General features: G+C 21.7%; 1 protein-coding gene across 1 annotated transcript in view; it reads right to left on the reverse strand.

Annotated features, from left to right (window-relative positions):
• LOC117176847 (high mobility group B protein 13-like) overlaps positions 1–19,437 on the reverse strand; it is a 30,330-nt gene that overhangs the window by 8,425 nt on the left and 2,468 nt on the right. Inside the window, exons 2-7 of the mRNA XM_033367189.1 lie at positions 15,688–15,842; positions 11,516–11,588; positions 11,289–11,438; positions 11,049–11,137; positions 10,840–10,959; positions 4,318–4,393 (exon numbers count right to left, since the gene is read on the reverse strand). Of these exons, the coding sequence (XP_033223080.1) occupies positions 4,318–4,393; positions 10,840–10,959; positions 11,049–11,137; positions 11,289–11,438; positions 11,516–11,588; positions 15,688–15,842 (663 nt within the window). The remainder of the gene's footprint in view (positions 1–4,317; positions 4,394–10,839; positions 10,960–11,048; positions 11,138–11,288; positions 11,439–11,515; positions 11,589–15,687; positions 15,843–19,437) is intronic.

The raw sequence follows: 19,437 nt of genomic DNA on the forward strand, positions 1-19,437 counted from the left end.
GAAATATTTGTGAAATCTGTGTATTCTAGTATTCTTTTGAATTCTTTAAGAATTTTTGATGAATCCTTTGAAATAATTGTGACATTTTTCTGAAATTCTTTGCATTCATTTGAAATCCCTGATATATTTGAAATCTTCTAAAAAAACATTAAAAATCATTTAAATCACTTTAATTTTTGAAACCTTTGTAATTCCAGTATTCTTTTGAGCTCTTTAAGACATTTTTATGAAATCTTTCAAATAATTGTGAGCTCTTTCTGAATTTTTTAAAATTCATTTGAAATCCCTGGTATATTTGAAATCTTGTAAAAAAAACATAATAAAAATCATTTAAAGTCTTTGAAATGTTTTTAAATCTTTGAAATCTGGTGTACTGTACCATTTTTGAAACCTTTAAAATTCTAGTATTCTTCTGAATTCTTTAAGAATGTTTGATGAAATCTTTGAAATAATTGTGACATTTTTCTGAAATTCTTTGGATTCATTTGAAATCCCTGGTATATTTGAAATCTTCTAAAAAAAACATTAAAATAATTTCAATCACTTTAATTTTTGAAACCTTTGAAATTCTAGTATTCTTCTGAAATCTTAAGGGATTTTGATGAAATTTTTGAAATATTTGTAAAATCTGTGTAATTCCAGTATTCTTTTGAATTCTTTAAGAATTTTTGATGAAATCTTAGAAATAATTGTGAAATTTTTCTGAAATTTTTTGGATTCATTTAAAATCCCTGGTATATTTGAAATCCTCTAAAAGAACATTTTAAATCATTGAAAATCTTTAAAATATTTTGGAATCCTTAAAATCTGACACTGTAGCCATTCGCTTGAAATCATTGGAATATTTAAAATCTTTGTGAAATCTTTTTAAATATTCTTAACATTCTTGAAATCGTTTCAAATCTTTTAAATATTTCGAATTCTTTGAAATCTGTTGTACTCTATTATTTTTGATTCATTGACATTTCAGTATTCTGTTGAATTCTTAAGGAATTTTTTGAAATAATTGTGAAATTTTTTGGATTTATTTGAAATCCCTGATATATTTGAAATCTTTTTAAGAAAACATTCAAAAACATTGAAAATCTTTTAAATGTTTCAAAATCCTTAAAATCTGACACTGTACCCATGTTAAAATCTTTTTTATTCGTTTGAAATCATTGGAATATTTAAAATCTTTTTAAACCTTCTGGAAATTTCTAAAATCGTTTCAAATCTTTGAAATATTTTGAAATATTTTAAATCTGGTGTACTGTATTATTTTTGATCCATTAAAATTTCAGTATTCTGTTAAATTCTTAAAGAAATTTTAATGAAATTTTAAAAATAATTGTGAAATTTTTTGGATTTATTTGAAATCCCTGATATATTTGAAATCTTTTAAAAAATACATTGAAAAACATTGAAAATCTTTTAAATGTTTTGAAATCCTTAAAATCTGACACTGTACCCATGTTAAAATCTTTTTTATGCGTTTAAAATCATTGGAATATTTAAAATCTTTTTAAACCTTCTGGAAATTTCTAAAATCATTTCAAATCTTGGAAATATTTTGAAATATTTTAAATTTTAAATTCTAGTATTCTTTTGAATTCTTAAGGAAATTTTTGAAATATTTGTGAAATCTGTATAATTCTAGCATTCTTTTGAATTCTTTAGGAAATTTTTAAGAAATTTCTTAAATTTTTGTGAAATCTTTTCAGATATTTGTAAAAGCTTCTTTGATCTTTTGAAATCTTGTGAAATTTGTTGAATCCTCTTGAAATCGTTTAGAATCTTTGAAATCTGGTGTAAGTCCGGTAATATTTGAAATTCTAGAAATCTTTTTAAATCCTTATGAGTTTTTTGAAATATTTACGAAACCTTTCTTCGGGAAAACTTTCGAAATCGTTTAAAATGTTTTAAATGTTTTGAAATCTTTGAAATCTCGCATACTGTACACTTTTTTAAATCTTTGAAATTCTTGTATCCCTTAGCAATTTTCAAGAAATCTATTTGAAATCTTAATGAAATGTTCGAAATCTTTGGGAAACTTTTTGAAATATTTGTGAAATATTTTTTTAATCTTAATGAAATATTTTTAATTCCTCTAAAATATTTTAAAACCTTTTGAAATCGTTTGAAATGTCTGAAATTTTTTGATTATTTAAAATCAGGTGCCTTGTACCCATTTTCAAATCTTTGAAATTCTTTAAATATTTTGAAAATCTGAAAATCTTTGTCAAATTGTTGTGAAATTTTTGAAATCTGCTGTGCGCACGTTTAAATTTCTTTTGAAATTCGGGAAATCTTGGTGTTCAGTGTAATTCCGAAACTGAATTAACGTCGACATTTTCAAATAATATATTTTTTTTAATTCGTAAGTTCAATATCACAAAAAAATGTATTTTAATTTAAGATTACGTAAATATAATTTTCTTAAGATTTATGCCAAAATTTCAACAGATTTTTAAAGAGATCAGATCTGTCAAAAAAGTATCCACAATTTTTAAACTTGGAAGCCTTTTGAATCATAAAAAAACTTTGATTATCTTGAAACCTTTCAAATTCTTAAATGGCCTCTCTTTCGAAATCTTAAAAATCTAGCTTTTTTTGACAAAGTTTTGAAAATCTCGCAAGATTTGAAACATTTTTTAATTTTTTCGAAACTTTGAAATATCTATTAAAATAACGCAAAGCTTTTCTAATTTTTTTCTTAAAAAAATGTAAAATTAGGAAAATTGGCTTGAAATATTCAATAAATTTTGTTCGTTATATATTTTTTAACCTTTACAAATTGTCCTTAAAAGTTATGTTTGCTGATTGAAAAATCATTAGAAGTTTTCCTATGAATCTTGTTAGAATTTTCGGATTCGATTTTCTCTAAAAATTGATTTTACACGATAGAAAATCATTCCAAGTTTTCTAAAGAATCGTTTTCAAGACGAAGAATCATGAAAAATTTTCCCAGGAATCTTAAGAAAAATTTTATATTCTCTTAAAACCTTTCAGAAATGCACATATGGTTTCAAATTCTTTTAATCTTCTGGATATTTTAATCATTTTAATTACTTCTGATTGTTTTCAACTCAGTAATTAATTTTTTTTTACTTTTAACCTTAAATAATTAAAAATGACCACAGAATTTTTTTTTAATGAATAATAATTTTTTATTTTCCCAAGAAACTCAAGAATTTTTTTTATTTATTTGAATACTTTCAAGATTCTAAAAAAGCTTCTTTCAAAATCTTCAAAAATCTACATTTGAAAAATTTTAATCCGTACAAGTTTTAAATTACTATTTTTGTATTGTTTCTTTTTCTAAAATGTTATTTTTTTATTTTAAAATTGCAAAATTTCCCTCTGAAATATTCTATACTCTTTCCCGACGTTTTAGGAAATTTTTTGAAATATTTTTTAGTTTTCTCTTAGAATTTTTCATTTAAATAAAAAATTTTTTTTAATTTCCCATGATTTTTTTTTATATTCTCAAGATTCCAATTATTTTGGAATTTTTCAAAACTTCTAATTACTAGAAACAATGCAGTTTTCCTAAACTTTAAAAACTCCTATAAAATTATAAAAAATGGTATTAAAAACTTCCAGATTCTTTTTCGGCATCACTAAAAAACTTAAAACTAATCTTTTAAATTTAAACTGAATAATACAAAATTTCCCCAGAAATATTTTTCAAAATGAACAATTATTTGAAATTTTTTAAGACATGTTAAGACAATTTTTTTATTTTGTAGGAACCTTTCAATATTTCTCGAAATCTTTATAAATTTACATTTAAAAACATACTGGAAATCAACACAAGTTTTAAATTATTTTTTAATCGTTTCAAAATTTCTAAATACTTCTTTAACTTAAATGTTGTATAACATTTTTTTTCTTGTAAAATGAAAAAATTTTCTTTAAAATATTCGACACTTTTTTTTAAAATTGCAGGAAATATTTTGGAACATTTTTTAGTTTTCAATTAGAATTTATTTTTCAAAATAAAAAATCATTTCAAATGTTCCAGTAATCTTCAAAAATCTACATTTGATTGCAATTTTTTTTTAATCTTCTGAAAATTTCAATTTTTTCGAATCTTTTCGAAACTTCTAATACCTATACATATCTTTTAGAATAATTCACTTTTCCTAAAAAATTAAAAATCCTATATAATCAAAAAATTGTTATTAAAATATTCCAGATTCAGTTTCGACATAATCGAAATCTTTACAATTTTAAATTAAACTTTTAAAATAACACCTAAATCGTTTTGAATTTTGTTTAGAAATATTTAATTTAAAAAAAATGATATAGTATTGAAAATCAGTCAAATCTTACTCATTTTTGGATATTTAAGTCGTAACATTTCTCCAATTTCCTTCGCCCATAAAGTGTAGGCAGTGTATCTGCGATTCTAGAACCAATTTAAAAAAAGACTGTCAATGAAAAAAAAATGTTAAGACAAAAAAAATTATAAAAAAATTCGCAGGCCTTGGACTCTTTTTAAAAATCGAAAAGACTGCGCATAGCGTCACAGATAACAAAAAAATAATGTCAAAATAGTGTTATAAAATTTTTCAAGTATTAAAAATGAACTTTAATGCTTATTTTTAAATGTTATTATTTAGTCTGGAAATGATCGAAATACCTATTTATTTATCTATGGCAAATAAGAAAATGCAATTATTAAACCGTTAAGAATACATTTTTTTATAAAAAAATGATTATTTAATTAAAAATTGAATTATTTTGTTGAAAATACAACAATTTTGCCTAAAAGTTACACTTCTTGGTTGAACATTCGTCTTTTTGAATTAATAATTTAATAATTTAAATGAAATTTTTTTCTTGACTCTCTTTTTGTAGAAATGTAATCTATTTCGGTTGAAAATACATTTTTTGGTTAAAAATACAACTGTTTAGTTAAAAATTAATTTGTTTTGGTTAAGGATTTAAGCATTTTGTTTAAAATTTGTTTTTGATCGTTAAATCCAACTGTTTTTAATTTTAGACTAAATTTTCTCTTTTCGTTAAAATATTTTTTAACTTTTCAGATTTAAAATTCAACTCCTTGATTAAAAGTTGAACTAATTTCTTCAAATTTAATTTTTTAGGTTGAAAACTCGCATTTTAGTTGAGAATTAATCTTTTTTGGTTAAAAATTCAACTAATATCTTGAGAGTTGAACTGATTTGCTAAAAACTGAATTTTTTGATTGAAGGTTCATAATTTTAATTTAAAATTCACCTATGGTTGAAAATGTAACTATTTTCTTGGAAATTGTATTTTTTAGTTGTTGAAATCAAATTGTTTTAGCTAAAAACTAAAATATTTTCCAATTTTAATATAAATTTTTACATTTTTTATTAGGATTCATATATTTTTAGTGAAAAAAAATTGATTTTAACTGAAAATTTAACTATTCCGTTGAAGATTCTAAATTCACTTTTTTTTAAGTACAAATCAACTAGTTCACGAACTAATCCATTTTTTAAAATATTTAAGTAAAAATCTATGTAATCTGTTAAAAATTAGTCTTTTTTGCAGAAAATTGAACTGTTTGTTAAAAAATGTATTTTTATTTTTTGTTATATTCAACTGTTTTTTATTTAAAAATATTTATTTATATTTATATTCATGAAAATTGGTATTTTCAGGTTGCAATTTCAACTATTTAGTATAGGGATTCGTTTTTTTGACTTAAAAATTTCCCATTTTGGTATAAAATCCAACTGCCTGGTGCAAGATTAAACTGTTTAGTTAAAAATTCAATTGTTCAATTGACAATACTGCTCAATAATAATTTAACTACTTAATTTTTTGTTAAAAATTTATAATTTTCAGTTTAAAAAATCAATAATTTAGTTATTAAAAAATTTAGAAACTAAAAACTATAATTTGAAAAAATTAATTGAAAAATTATGTAATTTGTTGAAAATTCTTCTTTTTTGGTAGAAATTAATCTTCTAGTCTGAAAATTGATCTATTTATATTTTTTGTTTGTACAAATATTTTTTATTTGGGTTTAAAATATTTTTTAGTCTAATTATAAACTATCTACTAAATTTTCTGGTGAAAATTGGTAGTTTCAGATTGAAATTTTAACTATTTTGTAGAGAATTCATTTTTTTCTCTTTAAAAATGCACATTTTGGTAAAAAGTTGATATACTTGGTACAAAATAAAACTATTTAGCAGAAAATTCTTTTTTTTTTTACTAAAAATTATGTTTTGTTAACTACAAATTAATTACTTCATTTTCTGATAACAATTGATCTTTTTAGTTTAAAAATTGAACCATTTAGTTAGAAAACATTAGAAACTAAAATTTATAATATAAAGGAATGAATTGAAAAGTAATGTAATTGGTTGAAAATTCGTCTTTTCTGGTAGAAATTAATTTTCTTGTTTGAAAATTCATCTATTTATATTTTTTGGTTGTACAACTATTTTTATTTAGGTTTGAAATATTTTTTGTTTTAAATATAAACTACTAAATTTTGTCATGAAAATTTGTATTTTTAGATTGAAATTTCAATTTTTTTTGTACAGAATTCGTCTTTTTGGCTTGAAAATTTCACATTCTGGTATAAAATTCTACTACTTGGTACAAAATTAAACTATTTAGCAGAAAAATCGTTTTTTTTTTTAAATTAAATCTTCTCAATAAAAATTTAACTACATCTTTTTTTTGTTAAATATTGATCTTCTTTAGAATAAAAACTCAATAATTTCGCTAAAAAAAATGTAGAATCTAAAAATTATAATATAAAAAAGTTAATTGAAACTTAATGTAATTTATTGAAAATTCGTATTTTTCTGGTAGAAATTATTCTTGTTGTTTGAAAATTCAACTATTTGTAGTATTTGGTTGTGTTCAACTATTTTTATTCAGGTTTGAAATATTGTTTGGCTTAAATATAAACAATCTACTAAATTTTCGGGTGCAAATTAGTATTTTCGGATTAAAATTTTAACTGTATTGTAGAGAATTCGTATTTTTGTCTTGAAAAATTATCATTTTGGTAAAAAAATGCAAAATACTTTGTACTAAATTAAACTACTTACTAGAAAATTAGTTTTTTCTACTAAAAATTAATTCTTGTCAATTATAAATTAATTACTTCATTTTTAATTAAAAATTTATATTTTTTGAATAGAAATTCAATCATTTAGTTAGAAAAAATTAGAAACTAAATAAAAAAATTAATTGAAAATGAATGTAATTTGTTGAAAATTGTTCTTTTTTTTGGTAGAAAACTGATCTTTTTGGTAAAATTTCAATAATTTGAATAAAACCTTATGTATATTGTTGAAAATTCGTCTTTTTTAGTAGAAATTAATTTTCTTGTTTGAAAATTGATCTATTTATATTTTTTGGTTGTATAACTTTTTTTTATTTAGGTTTGAAATATTTTTTGTTTTAAATATAAAGTATCTACTAAATTTTTTGGTGAAAATTAGTATTATTCGGATTGAAATTTTAACTATTTTGTAGAAAATTCGTACAAAATTAAACCATCTAGTAGACATTTTTTTTTCATTGACAATTAAATCTTCTAAATCTTCTTCTTTAGTATAAAAATTCAATAATTTAGTTTAAAAAATGCCGAAATACGTAATTGAAAAGAATTAATTTTTATTAGAAAAAACGTATCTTTTACTAAACAGTTTAATTTTGTACCGAGTATTTTAATTTTTGTACCGAATTGTGAATTTTTCAAAACAAAAAGACGAATACTCTACAATACAGTTAAAATTTCAATCCGGAAATACTAATTTTCACCCAAAAATTTAGTAGATTGTTTATATTTAAGTCAAGAAATATTTTAAACTGAAATACGAACAGTTAAACACAACCAAAAACTACAAATAGGTGATTTGTCAAACAAGAAAATTAATTTCTACCAGAAAAGACGAATGTTCAACAATTTTTTTACTAAAGAAGATAATTTTTTAACAAAAAAATTATTTAGTTAAATTTTTATTTAGGACATTTAATTATTTAAAAAGAAAAAACGAATTTTCTGCTAAATAATTTAATTTTGTTCCAAGTAGTTGAATTTTATTAAAAAATGTAGATTTTTCAAGCCAAAAAGATAAATTCTTTACAAAATAGTTGAAATTTCAATCCGAAAATACTAATTCTCATGAAAAAATTTAGCCGTTTATATTTAAACAAAAAAAGATTTCAAATCTAAATAAAAAAATTTGAACACAACAAAAATTTACAAATAGATAAATTTTCAAACAAGAAGATAAATTTCTACCAGAAAAGACGAATTTATAACAAAATACATAGTTTTTCAACAAAAATTTTATTTTTTGTGTAGAAAAGTGATCTTCTTGGTAAAATTTTAACAATTTGAATAAAAGCTTATGTATTTTGTTGAAAATTCGTCTTTTCTGGTTGAAATTATTTTTTTGTTCGAAACTTTATCTATTTATATATTTTGGTTGCACCACTATTTTTTATTTAGGTTTAAATATAAACTGTCTACTAAACTTTTTGGTGCAAATTTGTATTTTTGGATGGAAATTTTAACTATTTTGTAGAAGATTCGTCTTTTTGTCTTGAAAAATTTACATTTTGATAAAAAATTAAACTCCTTAGTACAAAATTAAATTACTTAGAAGAAAATTCGTTTTTTCTGCTAAAAATTATTGTTTGTTAACTACAAATTAATTACTTCATTTTTATTAAAAATTGATCTTTTTAGTATAGAAATTCAATCATTTGGATAGAAAAAATTATAAACTAAAAATTATAATATAAAAAAATGAATTGAAAATTAATGTAATTTGCTAAAAATCCATATTTTTTCGTTGAAAATTAATTTTCTTGGTAAAAATTCTAAATTTTTGTTAAAAAATTGTTCATAAATTGTCTTTTTTTCTTGAAAAATTCAAATTTTGGTAAAAAAATTCAAATACTTGGCACAAAATTAAACTATTTAGTAGAAAATTCTTTTTTTTTCTACTAAAAATTATTGTTTGTTAACTACAAATTAATTACTTTATTAAAAATTGATCTTTTTAGTATAGAAATTCAATGATTTGGATAGAAACAATTATAAACTAAAAATTATAATATAAAAAAATTAATTGAAAGTTAATGAAATTTGTTGAAAATCCATATTTTTTCGTAGAAAATTAATCTTCTTGGTAAAAAGTCTAAATTTTGGATAAGAAATTGTCTTTTTTTCTTGAAAAATTCATATTTTGGTAAAAAATATTCAACTACTTGGTACAAAATTAAATTATTTAGTAGAAAATTCGGTTTCTACTAAGAATTAATTCTTGTCAATTACAAATTAATTTCTTCATTTCTGGTTGAAAATTGATCTTTTCATTTAAAAAATTCAATCATTAAGTTAGAAAAATTTAGAAACTAAAAAGTATATTCTAAAAAAATTGATATAATTTGTTGAAAGTTGTTCTTTTTTTGGTAGAAAAGTGATCTTTTTGGTGAAATTCCAATAATTTGAATAAAAGCTTATGAATTTGGTTGAAAATTCGTCTTTTCCGGCAGAAATGAATTTCTTGTTTGAAAATTCATATATTTATATGTTTTGGTTGCACCACTATTTTTTAATTAGGTTTAAAATATTTTTTTGTTTAAATATACACTGTCTACTAAATTTTTTGGTGAAAATTAGTATTTTTTATGGAAATTTTAACTACTTTGTAGAAGATTCGTCTTTTTGTCTTGAAAAATTGACATTTTGATAAAAAATTAAACTCCTTAGTACAAAATTAAATTACTTAGAAGAAAATTCGTTTTTTCTACTAAAAATTAAATCTTGTCAATTACAAATTAATTACTTCAGTTTTTGTTAAAAGTTCATCCTTTTAGTTTAAAAATTCAATAATTTAGTTTAAAAAAATTAAAACCCCAAATATTAATAGAAAATTAATGTAATTTGTTGAAAATTCTTACTTTTTCGTAGAAAAGTGACTTTCTTGGTAAATTTTAATGTAAACAATTTGAATAGAAGCATCTGCATTTTGTTGAAAGCTCGTGTTTTCTGGTAGAAATTATTTTTCTTGTTTGAAAATTCATCTATTTATATTTTTTGGTTGCACAAATATTTTTTATTTAGGTTTAAAATATTTTTTGGAGCAAATATAAACTACTAAATTTTCTCATGAAAATTGGTATTTCCAGTGTGAAATTTTAACTATTTTGTAGAGAATTCGTCTTTTTCTCTTGAAAAATTCACATTTTGGTATAAAATTCCACTATCTAGCAGAAAATTCGTTGTTTCTTTCATTGACAATTAAATCTCGTCAATAAAAATTTAAGTAAATCAATTTTTTATTAAAAATGTATCTTCTTTAGTATAAAAAATCAATAATTTAGTTTAAAAAATGTAGAAACCAAAAATTGTAATCGAAAAAAATTCATTCATAATTTATGTAATTTGTTGAAAACTCATATTTTTTCGTCAAAAATTACTCTTTTTGGTAAAAAAATCAAATTTTTGTTTAAAAACTTATGTATTTGGTTGAAAATTCGTCTTTTTGTAGAAATTAATCTTCTGGTTTGAAAATTCATCTATTTGTATTTTTCGGTTGTACTCGACTATTTTTTATTTCAAATTATAATCGTCTGTTTGGCTTTAAAATAAAAAAATTTCGTAGAAAAAATAAACTCTTGTTTGGAAAATGTATGTAATTTGTTGAGAATTCGTTTTTTTTTATTTGAAAAATTAACTATTAGGCGAGAAAATAGTGTATTTAGTGCCATATTTTCGAAACTCTAGCAAAATAGTGTCATCGCTAAAGAAAGTGTCAAATAGTGTCAATATTCTTTTGAGTCCGAGACGTGAATTCATTTAAATCAAATAATAAAACTTACAATATTCACAGGTTTTTTTCTTTTTTCCTTTTCTTCGTTTTGCTTCTTCTCAATTTCCATTATCTGTTCTTGAGTAAAATGTTCTGGATACAAAGTGATTGTTGTTACACCCGGGCGTTGCTACAAAAAATTCGACCACATTTCAATTTTGCAAAATAACAAAAAGTGTCATTTTGTTTGAATAACTATTTTAAATAAATAAAACTTACGAATGGTCGATATGGATTAGATGATTTAGGTTTAGTTTGCTTTTTTTTAACTTTTTCAAGTTCTGGGAGTACCTTCATTTCCTTAGGCTCTATAAATAATATAATATATAATATATTATAATAATATAAAAATACAACTAATATAATAGAAGCTAACAAATATTTTTCCAAAAAATTAAGAGTTTACATTTTAAAGAATAATTGCTATTTTAATATAGAAATTCAACATTTTTTTCTTACTTCGTGGCCGATTTGATTGCCTTGTTGGTTTCAACGGAATTTTTACAGTTCGCGGACCTGTTAGTTTTACACGATCATACCAAATTTGCTTCACCACATCCGGAAGAGTTTCCCACTCTTTATTCAAAAGTAACGTAATTCTGTATCTGGCTGTTGAATTAAATTCAAATTAAATTACAGAAATAAAATATATTTTAGGTTTTAAAGTGCAGAATTTAGGAACTTACTCAATTCTGGAAATTTGGTTCTTAATTCTAGTCTTCTGTCTTTAGACCATAATTCAAACGCTGCTTTGCTGTTCTAGAAGAAAAGTGGACCATGTTCGACATTTAAAAAATTCGCAAACAATTTATCAGGGTAGTCGAAAAATTTCATTTTCAAAATTACCTCACTTTTCCCTGACTAATTTCTGACATTCCCTGACTATTAGTATTCAGGGTGGTCATTTTGATCGAGGAAAAAAATGTCCAACTTTTTTCCCGATTTGCAAACATTGTTTTGGGTCAATGAAACTTAAAATCGAACTCTATTCTAAATATTTTTCCATTTATAGTTATAAAGAATAAATAACAAAATAAAGCAATTCAAAATTTAGAACCTTTATAAATGATAGAGTTTAAAGATTCAGATTAAGTCCCAGAAATATAAATCCACGGTAACAATTTCAATACTCTAAATTTTATTTTATTTCAAAATCCTGAAAAATCTAGAAGCGGTTTTAAATTTTTGCACATTTAAATTCATTTTTGAAATTTTTTCGGAATTTCTAAATTTATTTTAAAATTAATTAAATTTTTCCACCAACTTTGAGAAAATCCTACAAATTGAATAGAAATCCTTAAAATTTAAATTTATAAATAACCATAGAACATTTATTATTTTTAGAAAAAATTACGGCAATTTCAAGAAGTATTGGAAAGTTAAAAAAAAATCAAATTCAATTTATATCATGAAATGATTTCTAATAATTTAATCGAAGTTTTTGTAGCGACAAAATTGGACTATTCGTACCGAAATTTTGGTGCAAATACCCACAGAAGAATTTGAAACAATTATATTTTTCATTTTCTTAAGATTCCTAGAAAAAAATTGAAAATGATTTTTCATTTTCAAAAATTATTTTATCAGAACATTTTAAGAGATTTTCAAAATTATTAAAAAGGAACCTAGAGCATTTTAAGGATTTTTTTTTAATTTGCAGGATTTTCCCAAAATTGCAGGAAAATTTTGAATAATTAAAAAATATATATATATATATATATACATTTAAATTGAACAATTTTAAATAATATGCAGATAAACTGCAAAATTTAGAACTTTTATAGATTATAGAATTTAAGAGTTCAGATTCAATTCCAGGAATATAAATCCGCGTTTAAATTTTCAATACTCTAAATTAAAGAATCAAGCAATAAATTTTATAAATTTTCAAAATTATATTATTTTAAATAATTTTAAGCTAGATACGTTAAAAATTGAAAAATAATTGGTTTAACTTAACATTTCTGTAATTAGAAGTTAAACTATGTTTATTTTAAATAATCTAGGCATCCTTTAAAAGCTTTAAAATTTTATTTCAAAATCTTGAGAAATCTAGGAGTGGTTTTAAATGTTCCCAAATTCAAAATAATTTTAGATTTTTTTTTCGGAACTTTTAAATATATTTCAAAATGAATTGAATTTTTTCTATAATTTTTAGATTAGAATTAAATTTAGAACTTGAAATAATTTCAAATACTTACAGCCGAATTTAAAATAAAATGTCGATTTTTGAAAATTTCAAAAAAAAAATTTATAATTTTTTTAAGAATTGTGAGACTTCAAAAGATTTAAAAAATTTCTAAGGATTCTTAGGAAAATTGAAAATTATTTTTCACTTTGAAAAATTATTTTTACAGAAAGTTTAAGAAGATTTTAAGAGATTAAAAAAATTATCAAAGAAGAACATGGAAGATTTAAAGGATTTTTTTTTTAATTTGCAGGATTTTCAAAAATTGTAGCGAAATGTCGATTAATTTTAAAATATATTTAGAAGTTCTGAAAAAAATGTTAACACACTTCGTTTAAATCACTTGAAATAATTTCAAGTTATTAATTAATTTTGAATCTTTTCAAAACTTCTAAATATTTCTTAAAATTGCGCACATTTTTTCTCCAAACAATAAGTATTCAATTGTTAATTATGTGTCAAAATTTAACAATTTCACTTATAAATTTAACACTTTTTAAATAGAACATTTAAAATTGTAACGCTAAAAGTTTAAAATTTGTTCGAAAATCTAAAGATTCAAAGCTTTCTATGTAAAACAAAACGGTATTCATACTTTTTTCTTTTAAATATTTGGTTTCAATTTAATCGTATTAAATGAACAAATATTAAATACTTATTCTTTTTCTACATTAAGAAATTTTAAATTAAATGGGATAAAAATTAAATAATTTAGACTCATAATATTTTCAATTTAATAAAAACATTTAATTATGACTATATTATTATAAATTTAATTTTAAGTTGAAAGTAGTTTATAAAGTTTCAACTGCACGTTTACATTTTTTAATGGCTAAAAACAGAAATAGCATATTAATAAATTTATTTATTCAATTTAATATAAAACATAATATAAAGGATGACCTGGAAACAGACGAATTTAAAACAATTAGATTTTTTATTTTCTTAAGATTCCTAGAAAAATTGAAAATGAGTTTTCATCTTAAAAAATTATTGTATCATAAAATTTAAAAAGATTTTAAGAGATTTCCAAAATTATCAAAAAAGAACCTAGAAAATTTTAAGGATTTTTTTGAAATTTGCATTTGAACAATTTTAATCCGTACAAGTTTGAAATTATTTTTGAATCGTTTTTTTCTAAAATGTTTTTTTGTTTGTAAAATTGCAAAATTTCCCTCTAAAATATTCTACATTCTTTTCCGAAATTTTAGAAAACTTTTTGAAATATTTTTGAGTTTTCTCTTAGAATTTTTCATTAAAAATAAAATTTTTTTTTAAATTTCCCATGAGTCTGAAGAAAATTTTATTATCATCTTGAAACCTTTAAAAATTGTTTCAAAAAACTTTTAAATTTCTTTTAGAAATCCTCAAAGATCTATATTTTTCTTTAATTTTTTTTATATTCTCAAGATGATGTTAAATTATTCCAAATTTAAAATCATTTTTGAAAATTTTAAATATATTTTAAAATTAATGAAATTTTTCCTACAAATTTGAGAAAATCCTGCAAATTAAAAAATCAAGTTTCCAATTAATTTTGAATCTTTTCAAAACTTCTAAACCTCTTAAGATTAGTCAATTTTTTACAAATAATAAATGTTCAATTGCTATTTATAAGCCAAAATTTAACAAATTCGCTTAAAAGTTAAACATTTTTTTAATAGAATAAGCTCTTCAAAACTATAGAGATTCAAAGTTTTCTATGTAAAACATTTAAGTTTCAAATTGTTTACTTTTAAATTTTTGGTTTCAATTTACTCGTATTAAATGAACAAAGAAATATTGCTAAATATAAAAGACTTATTCTTTTTCTAAATTAAAAAATTTCAAATTAAATGGATTAAAATTTGAATAATTTAGACTTAAACATTATTTTAAATTGAATAAAATCCTATAATTACGACTATATGAGTATGCAGTTATTTTTAAGTTGAAAATAGTTTATGAAGTTTTAACCGCAAGTTTACATTTTTTAATGGCTAAAAAAATTAATAAAATTAATATATTAATAAATTTATTTATTAAATATAATATAAAAAATACTATAAAGGAAGAGCTAAGAGTGTAAACTAAAAGTATTTTTTTGACGAATCATTAAAATTTTTATTTGAAAATAAAATTATCGGAATAAATCTGGAAAATCTCTAATTTTTACTGGACTTAGAATCATTTTGTCAAATCAATTATTGTTTATATTTACAGCTGATAAAATAAAACTGTTTTTTACCAAAAAATTTCAACTTGAAACGCTTCTAATTTTTAATTGTTGCAACCTTCAAGACTGTACTTTAATTATTCCCGGTCCAGCGGCCAACCTGAATATTTAAAAATGAAAAATTCTAATCTCGTAACATTTTAAATTCTGGAAATAAATTTCCTGACAATTTCAGGTTTTCTCTAGGTATAATTTTTCATAGTACAGGGTCGGTTAATTAAAATAATTAAAGAATACTAAAATTATGAATAATATTGTCTTGAATATGTTTCTAAATTCCATGAATTTGAATAATGATTGAAACCAAGTTTTATTTTATCTTCTTCCACTCGAAATTTAGTGCAAATTCAATAAATTTATGAATTTCCAAAAAATAAATAAAAATTTCCCAATTTCCCTGACTCGTAGCCACCCTGTTTTCTGTGTATTTTAAGTGATCAAAAATTAAATCTTACGTGTGAATCTTTTACGAGTTCTTCTTGTTTTATACTTTCTATTTCAAGTGGATCTACGTCTGCAACATCTGAGACGTCTGGTATTATCATTTCATCTTCTCCATCAGACTTAGGCTCATCTTTTACCTCTGATTCTTCATTAATAACAGTTTGTTCTGCAGGTTCGATATATTTTTATTTATACAATTATGTTTAAATAATTTCAGAGCTTCTAAACGATTCCCTTATTATTGCATGAAAAATCGTAGGCTGATATAAAAAAAATTGTGGAATGGACAAGATAGTTTAAGTTTAAAAGCCATGGAAATAGAAAATAATAATTTTTATGAGGAAAATGCATACTCAAAATTAACAGCGTTTAATTTGATGAGAAAATTTAGAAATATAAAATTTTGTTGTAACCTAAGAAAGTATTAGACTAGAATCCTGAAAAGAAAATTTAAATTTAAAAATATATATTATAGGAGATTCATTATAGATTTGTAAAGATTTTCTTATATTTTTTTAGCGATTCTCAAACAATCATTATAGAAAATCATTTTGAGAAAATCAGAATAAAAGTAAATAATGTTCAAATATTGAAAGTGCTGCAAAAAATAGAGAAACGACGAACGCATAAAAGGGAATTCAAGATAATTGGATTGCAAAAATTTGATTGAATATCCAAGGAGTTCAAGGATTTCAAAGTCTAATACTTATTTTACTGGATTTTTACGTTTAGCGAAGATTTAAATCCACAGGGTGGCCGTTTTAATCGAAGAAAAAAATTCCCGGTTTTTTCCCCGGTTCGCAAACATTTTTCACGGCCAATGAAATTAAAAAAATGGAACATTAAAACTAAAAAAATTTCTACTTTTGCTAATAAAAACTGAGCTGCAAATGAAAGCACTCAAACTGGAACTTTCAATTTTGAACTTTTAAAATTGATATTTAAAAGTTTTTAACTAACAAATGTTGTATTCAAATGCTCAATAATTTACGCGTATAAAATTAAAGGTACTAAAATTTTTCAATATAAAATTATATAAATCCACGTTATCATTTTCAATGCTCTAAATTAAAAAAATCAATCAATAAACTTTACAATTTTCAAAATTACATAGTTTTAAGGAATTTTAAGCTAGAAACATTAAATATTGAAAAAATGTTAACTGAACACTTCTTAAATTAGAAATTTAATTCTTTTCTTTTTAAATAGTTTAGACAACCTTGGAAAGCTTCAAAATTTTAATTCAAAATCTTGAGAAATATAGAAGTTGTTTTAAATTTGTTTTAACTTTAAAATTATTTTGGAAATTTTTTCAGAACTTCTAAATATCTGTCAAAATGAAATGAATTTTTTCTACAATTTTCCGAAAATCCTGAAAATTTTAGAATTTTTTTTTTACAATTTGCATGTATAAATAACAATTCAACATTTATTATTTCTAGGCGAAATTTGAGTAATTTTAAGAGATATGTAGAAGTTTTTAAAAGATTCAAACTTAATTTAAAACTTAAAATGATAGTCTAATATAAAACAAAATGAAGATTTTCGCAGATTGTAAATTAAAAAATTAGATTCTTTTCAAGAATTGTGAAAGGCTTCAAAAGAATAAAAAAATTTCTTAAGATTCCTAGGAAAATTTTAAATAACTTTTCATTTAAAAAATTATTTTAAGAGAATATTTAAAAAGTTTTTCAAAGATTTCAACAAAATTTTCAAAAAAGATTCTAGAAGAGTTTAAGGAAACTTGATAAAATTTGCAAGATAATTTTTAATCTTTTTAAAACTCTTAACAACAACAGTTAAAATTGTAACGTTCAAAGTTGAAAGGCTCTTCGAAATTTTAACGATTCCAGGCTTTCAATGTCAAACAATTCTGTTAAAGATTCTTTACTTTAAAATATTTGGTTTCAATTTACTTGTCTTTAATAAAAATTCAAATATTCAATAATTAATCTTTTTTATTCAAAATTTCAAGTTAAATGGGTTGAAAAATGAATATTTTAGACTGAATTAATATTTTTAATTTAATAAAATCCTTTAATTAAGAATATATTATTATGAAGTCTTTTTTAAGTTGAAAACATTACAGATAAATTAAAAAATATATATTCATTCATTAAATAAAAATGTTTTTTATCATAAATTTTCAAAATAAAAGGATTTTATTTTTTATTTGTTCAAGTCTTTAAGAAAGCATTTAAAAATTCTTTAAATTAAAAATGTAAGCTTAAAAATAAAAATTTGAAATGGAAAACTTTTAAAGTAAAAAAATGTTGAATTACGCATTGTAAGCTAAATAATAGCATAATTGAAAAACATAACAATTCAACTAATTATTTAAAAACTCTTGAAATCGAAAGTGGGCAGATTTTTCTTCTACAAATTTTTTTAATTCCCGGTACAAAAAAATCGCTGTCAGTTCCCGGTTTTTTCCAGTCTCAAAAAAATCCCGATCATTTCCCGGTTTCCCGTTCTAGCGGCCACTCTGAATGGATTTAAAGGAATTTCAAAAAATTTCTACAAAACTTTAGAGAATAAATTAAATTTTATTTCCGAAGATTCTTCGAATTACCACAATTTCAAGGGATAATAAGAAATTCAAAAAAATCAAAGGATTTGAAAATTTCCAAGGTATTTTAAAAGATTCCAAAGAATCTGAAGGGATTTATATAATTTCAAGGGACCTATTCCATTTTAGGTTCAAAATTCCTCCTTTTATCGAAAATTTATCTCTTTGTTTGGAAATTTAACTGCTTTACTATTTTGTATAATTTAATTATTTTTTATTTGACTGAAAATTAAACAATTTCGTTCAAAATTTAAATATTTTTCGAAAATTGTTAATCCAGTACTTCAAATATTTTAGGATATGAAAGGATTATTACAGATTCGAAAAATGTAACTATTCCATTTTTTATAGAAAATTTAACTCTTTTTTTGTTCCATTTTAAATTAATAATTTTTTTAAACTGAAAATCCAACTATCTGGTTTAAAATTCGTCTTTTTGGTAAAAAAATTAATATTTTTGGTACAAAATTGGTCTTTTTGGCTGAAAATGCACCTCTTCAGTTAAAAATGCTAGAAAATAATCATTTTTTTTCTTTTTCCTTTCTTTTAAATTAATTATATACTATTATATCACTATATTATTATTATCATCAATTTTTTGTTGTAAAAAACTCATGTATTTTGTTGAAAAATCGTCTTTTTTGGCAGAAAATTATTTTACTTGGTTAAAAATTTAAATATTTCGTTCAAAATTCGTTCATAAAAAATAATGTTTTTTATTTGAAATGACATCAGTTATCATATTTTGATTCTTAAAATCGTAGAAAAACTATTTTTTTAACCTTACATGATTTGACGGGTTTTCAACAATTTTAAGGGATTTCTAGAGAACTTTAAGGAGTACATTTATTTTTTCTTCAAAGGATTTTAAATTATTTTTCACAGATTTCAAGGGATTTCTGCGGATTTTAACAGATTAAAAATATTGTACTGGATTTCAAACAAGCGTTTCGAAAAAATTTGTATAGATTTTTATTGTTTATTGGGCTACAAGTTTATTTTTGCAGAACGCGTATTTTTTGGTAGAAAGTTATTCTTCTTGGTTTTTTAAATTAATTTTTAACTTTAATTTACCTGTTCCTTTTTTACTGAAAATCCAACTATTTGGTCTTTCGTTATAAATGTTTTTACTAAAAATTCACCTATTTGGTTGAATATTCATCCATTCAGTTAAAAATTCATCCATTTGTTT

This window comes from Belonocnema kinseyi, chromosome 7, assembly GCF_010883055.1.
Source record: "Belonocnema kinseyi isolate 2016_QV_RU_SX_M_011 chromosome 7, B_treatae_v1, whole genome shotgun sequence".
In the NCBI taxonomy this organism is placed as follows: Eukaryota; Metazoa; Arthropoda; class Insecta; order Hymenoptera; family Cynipidae; genus Belonocnema; species Belonocnema kinseyi.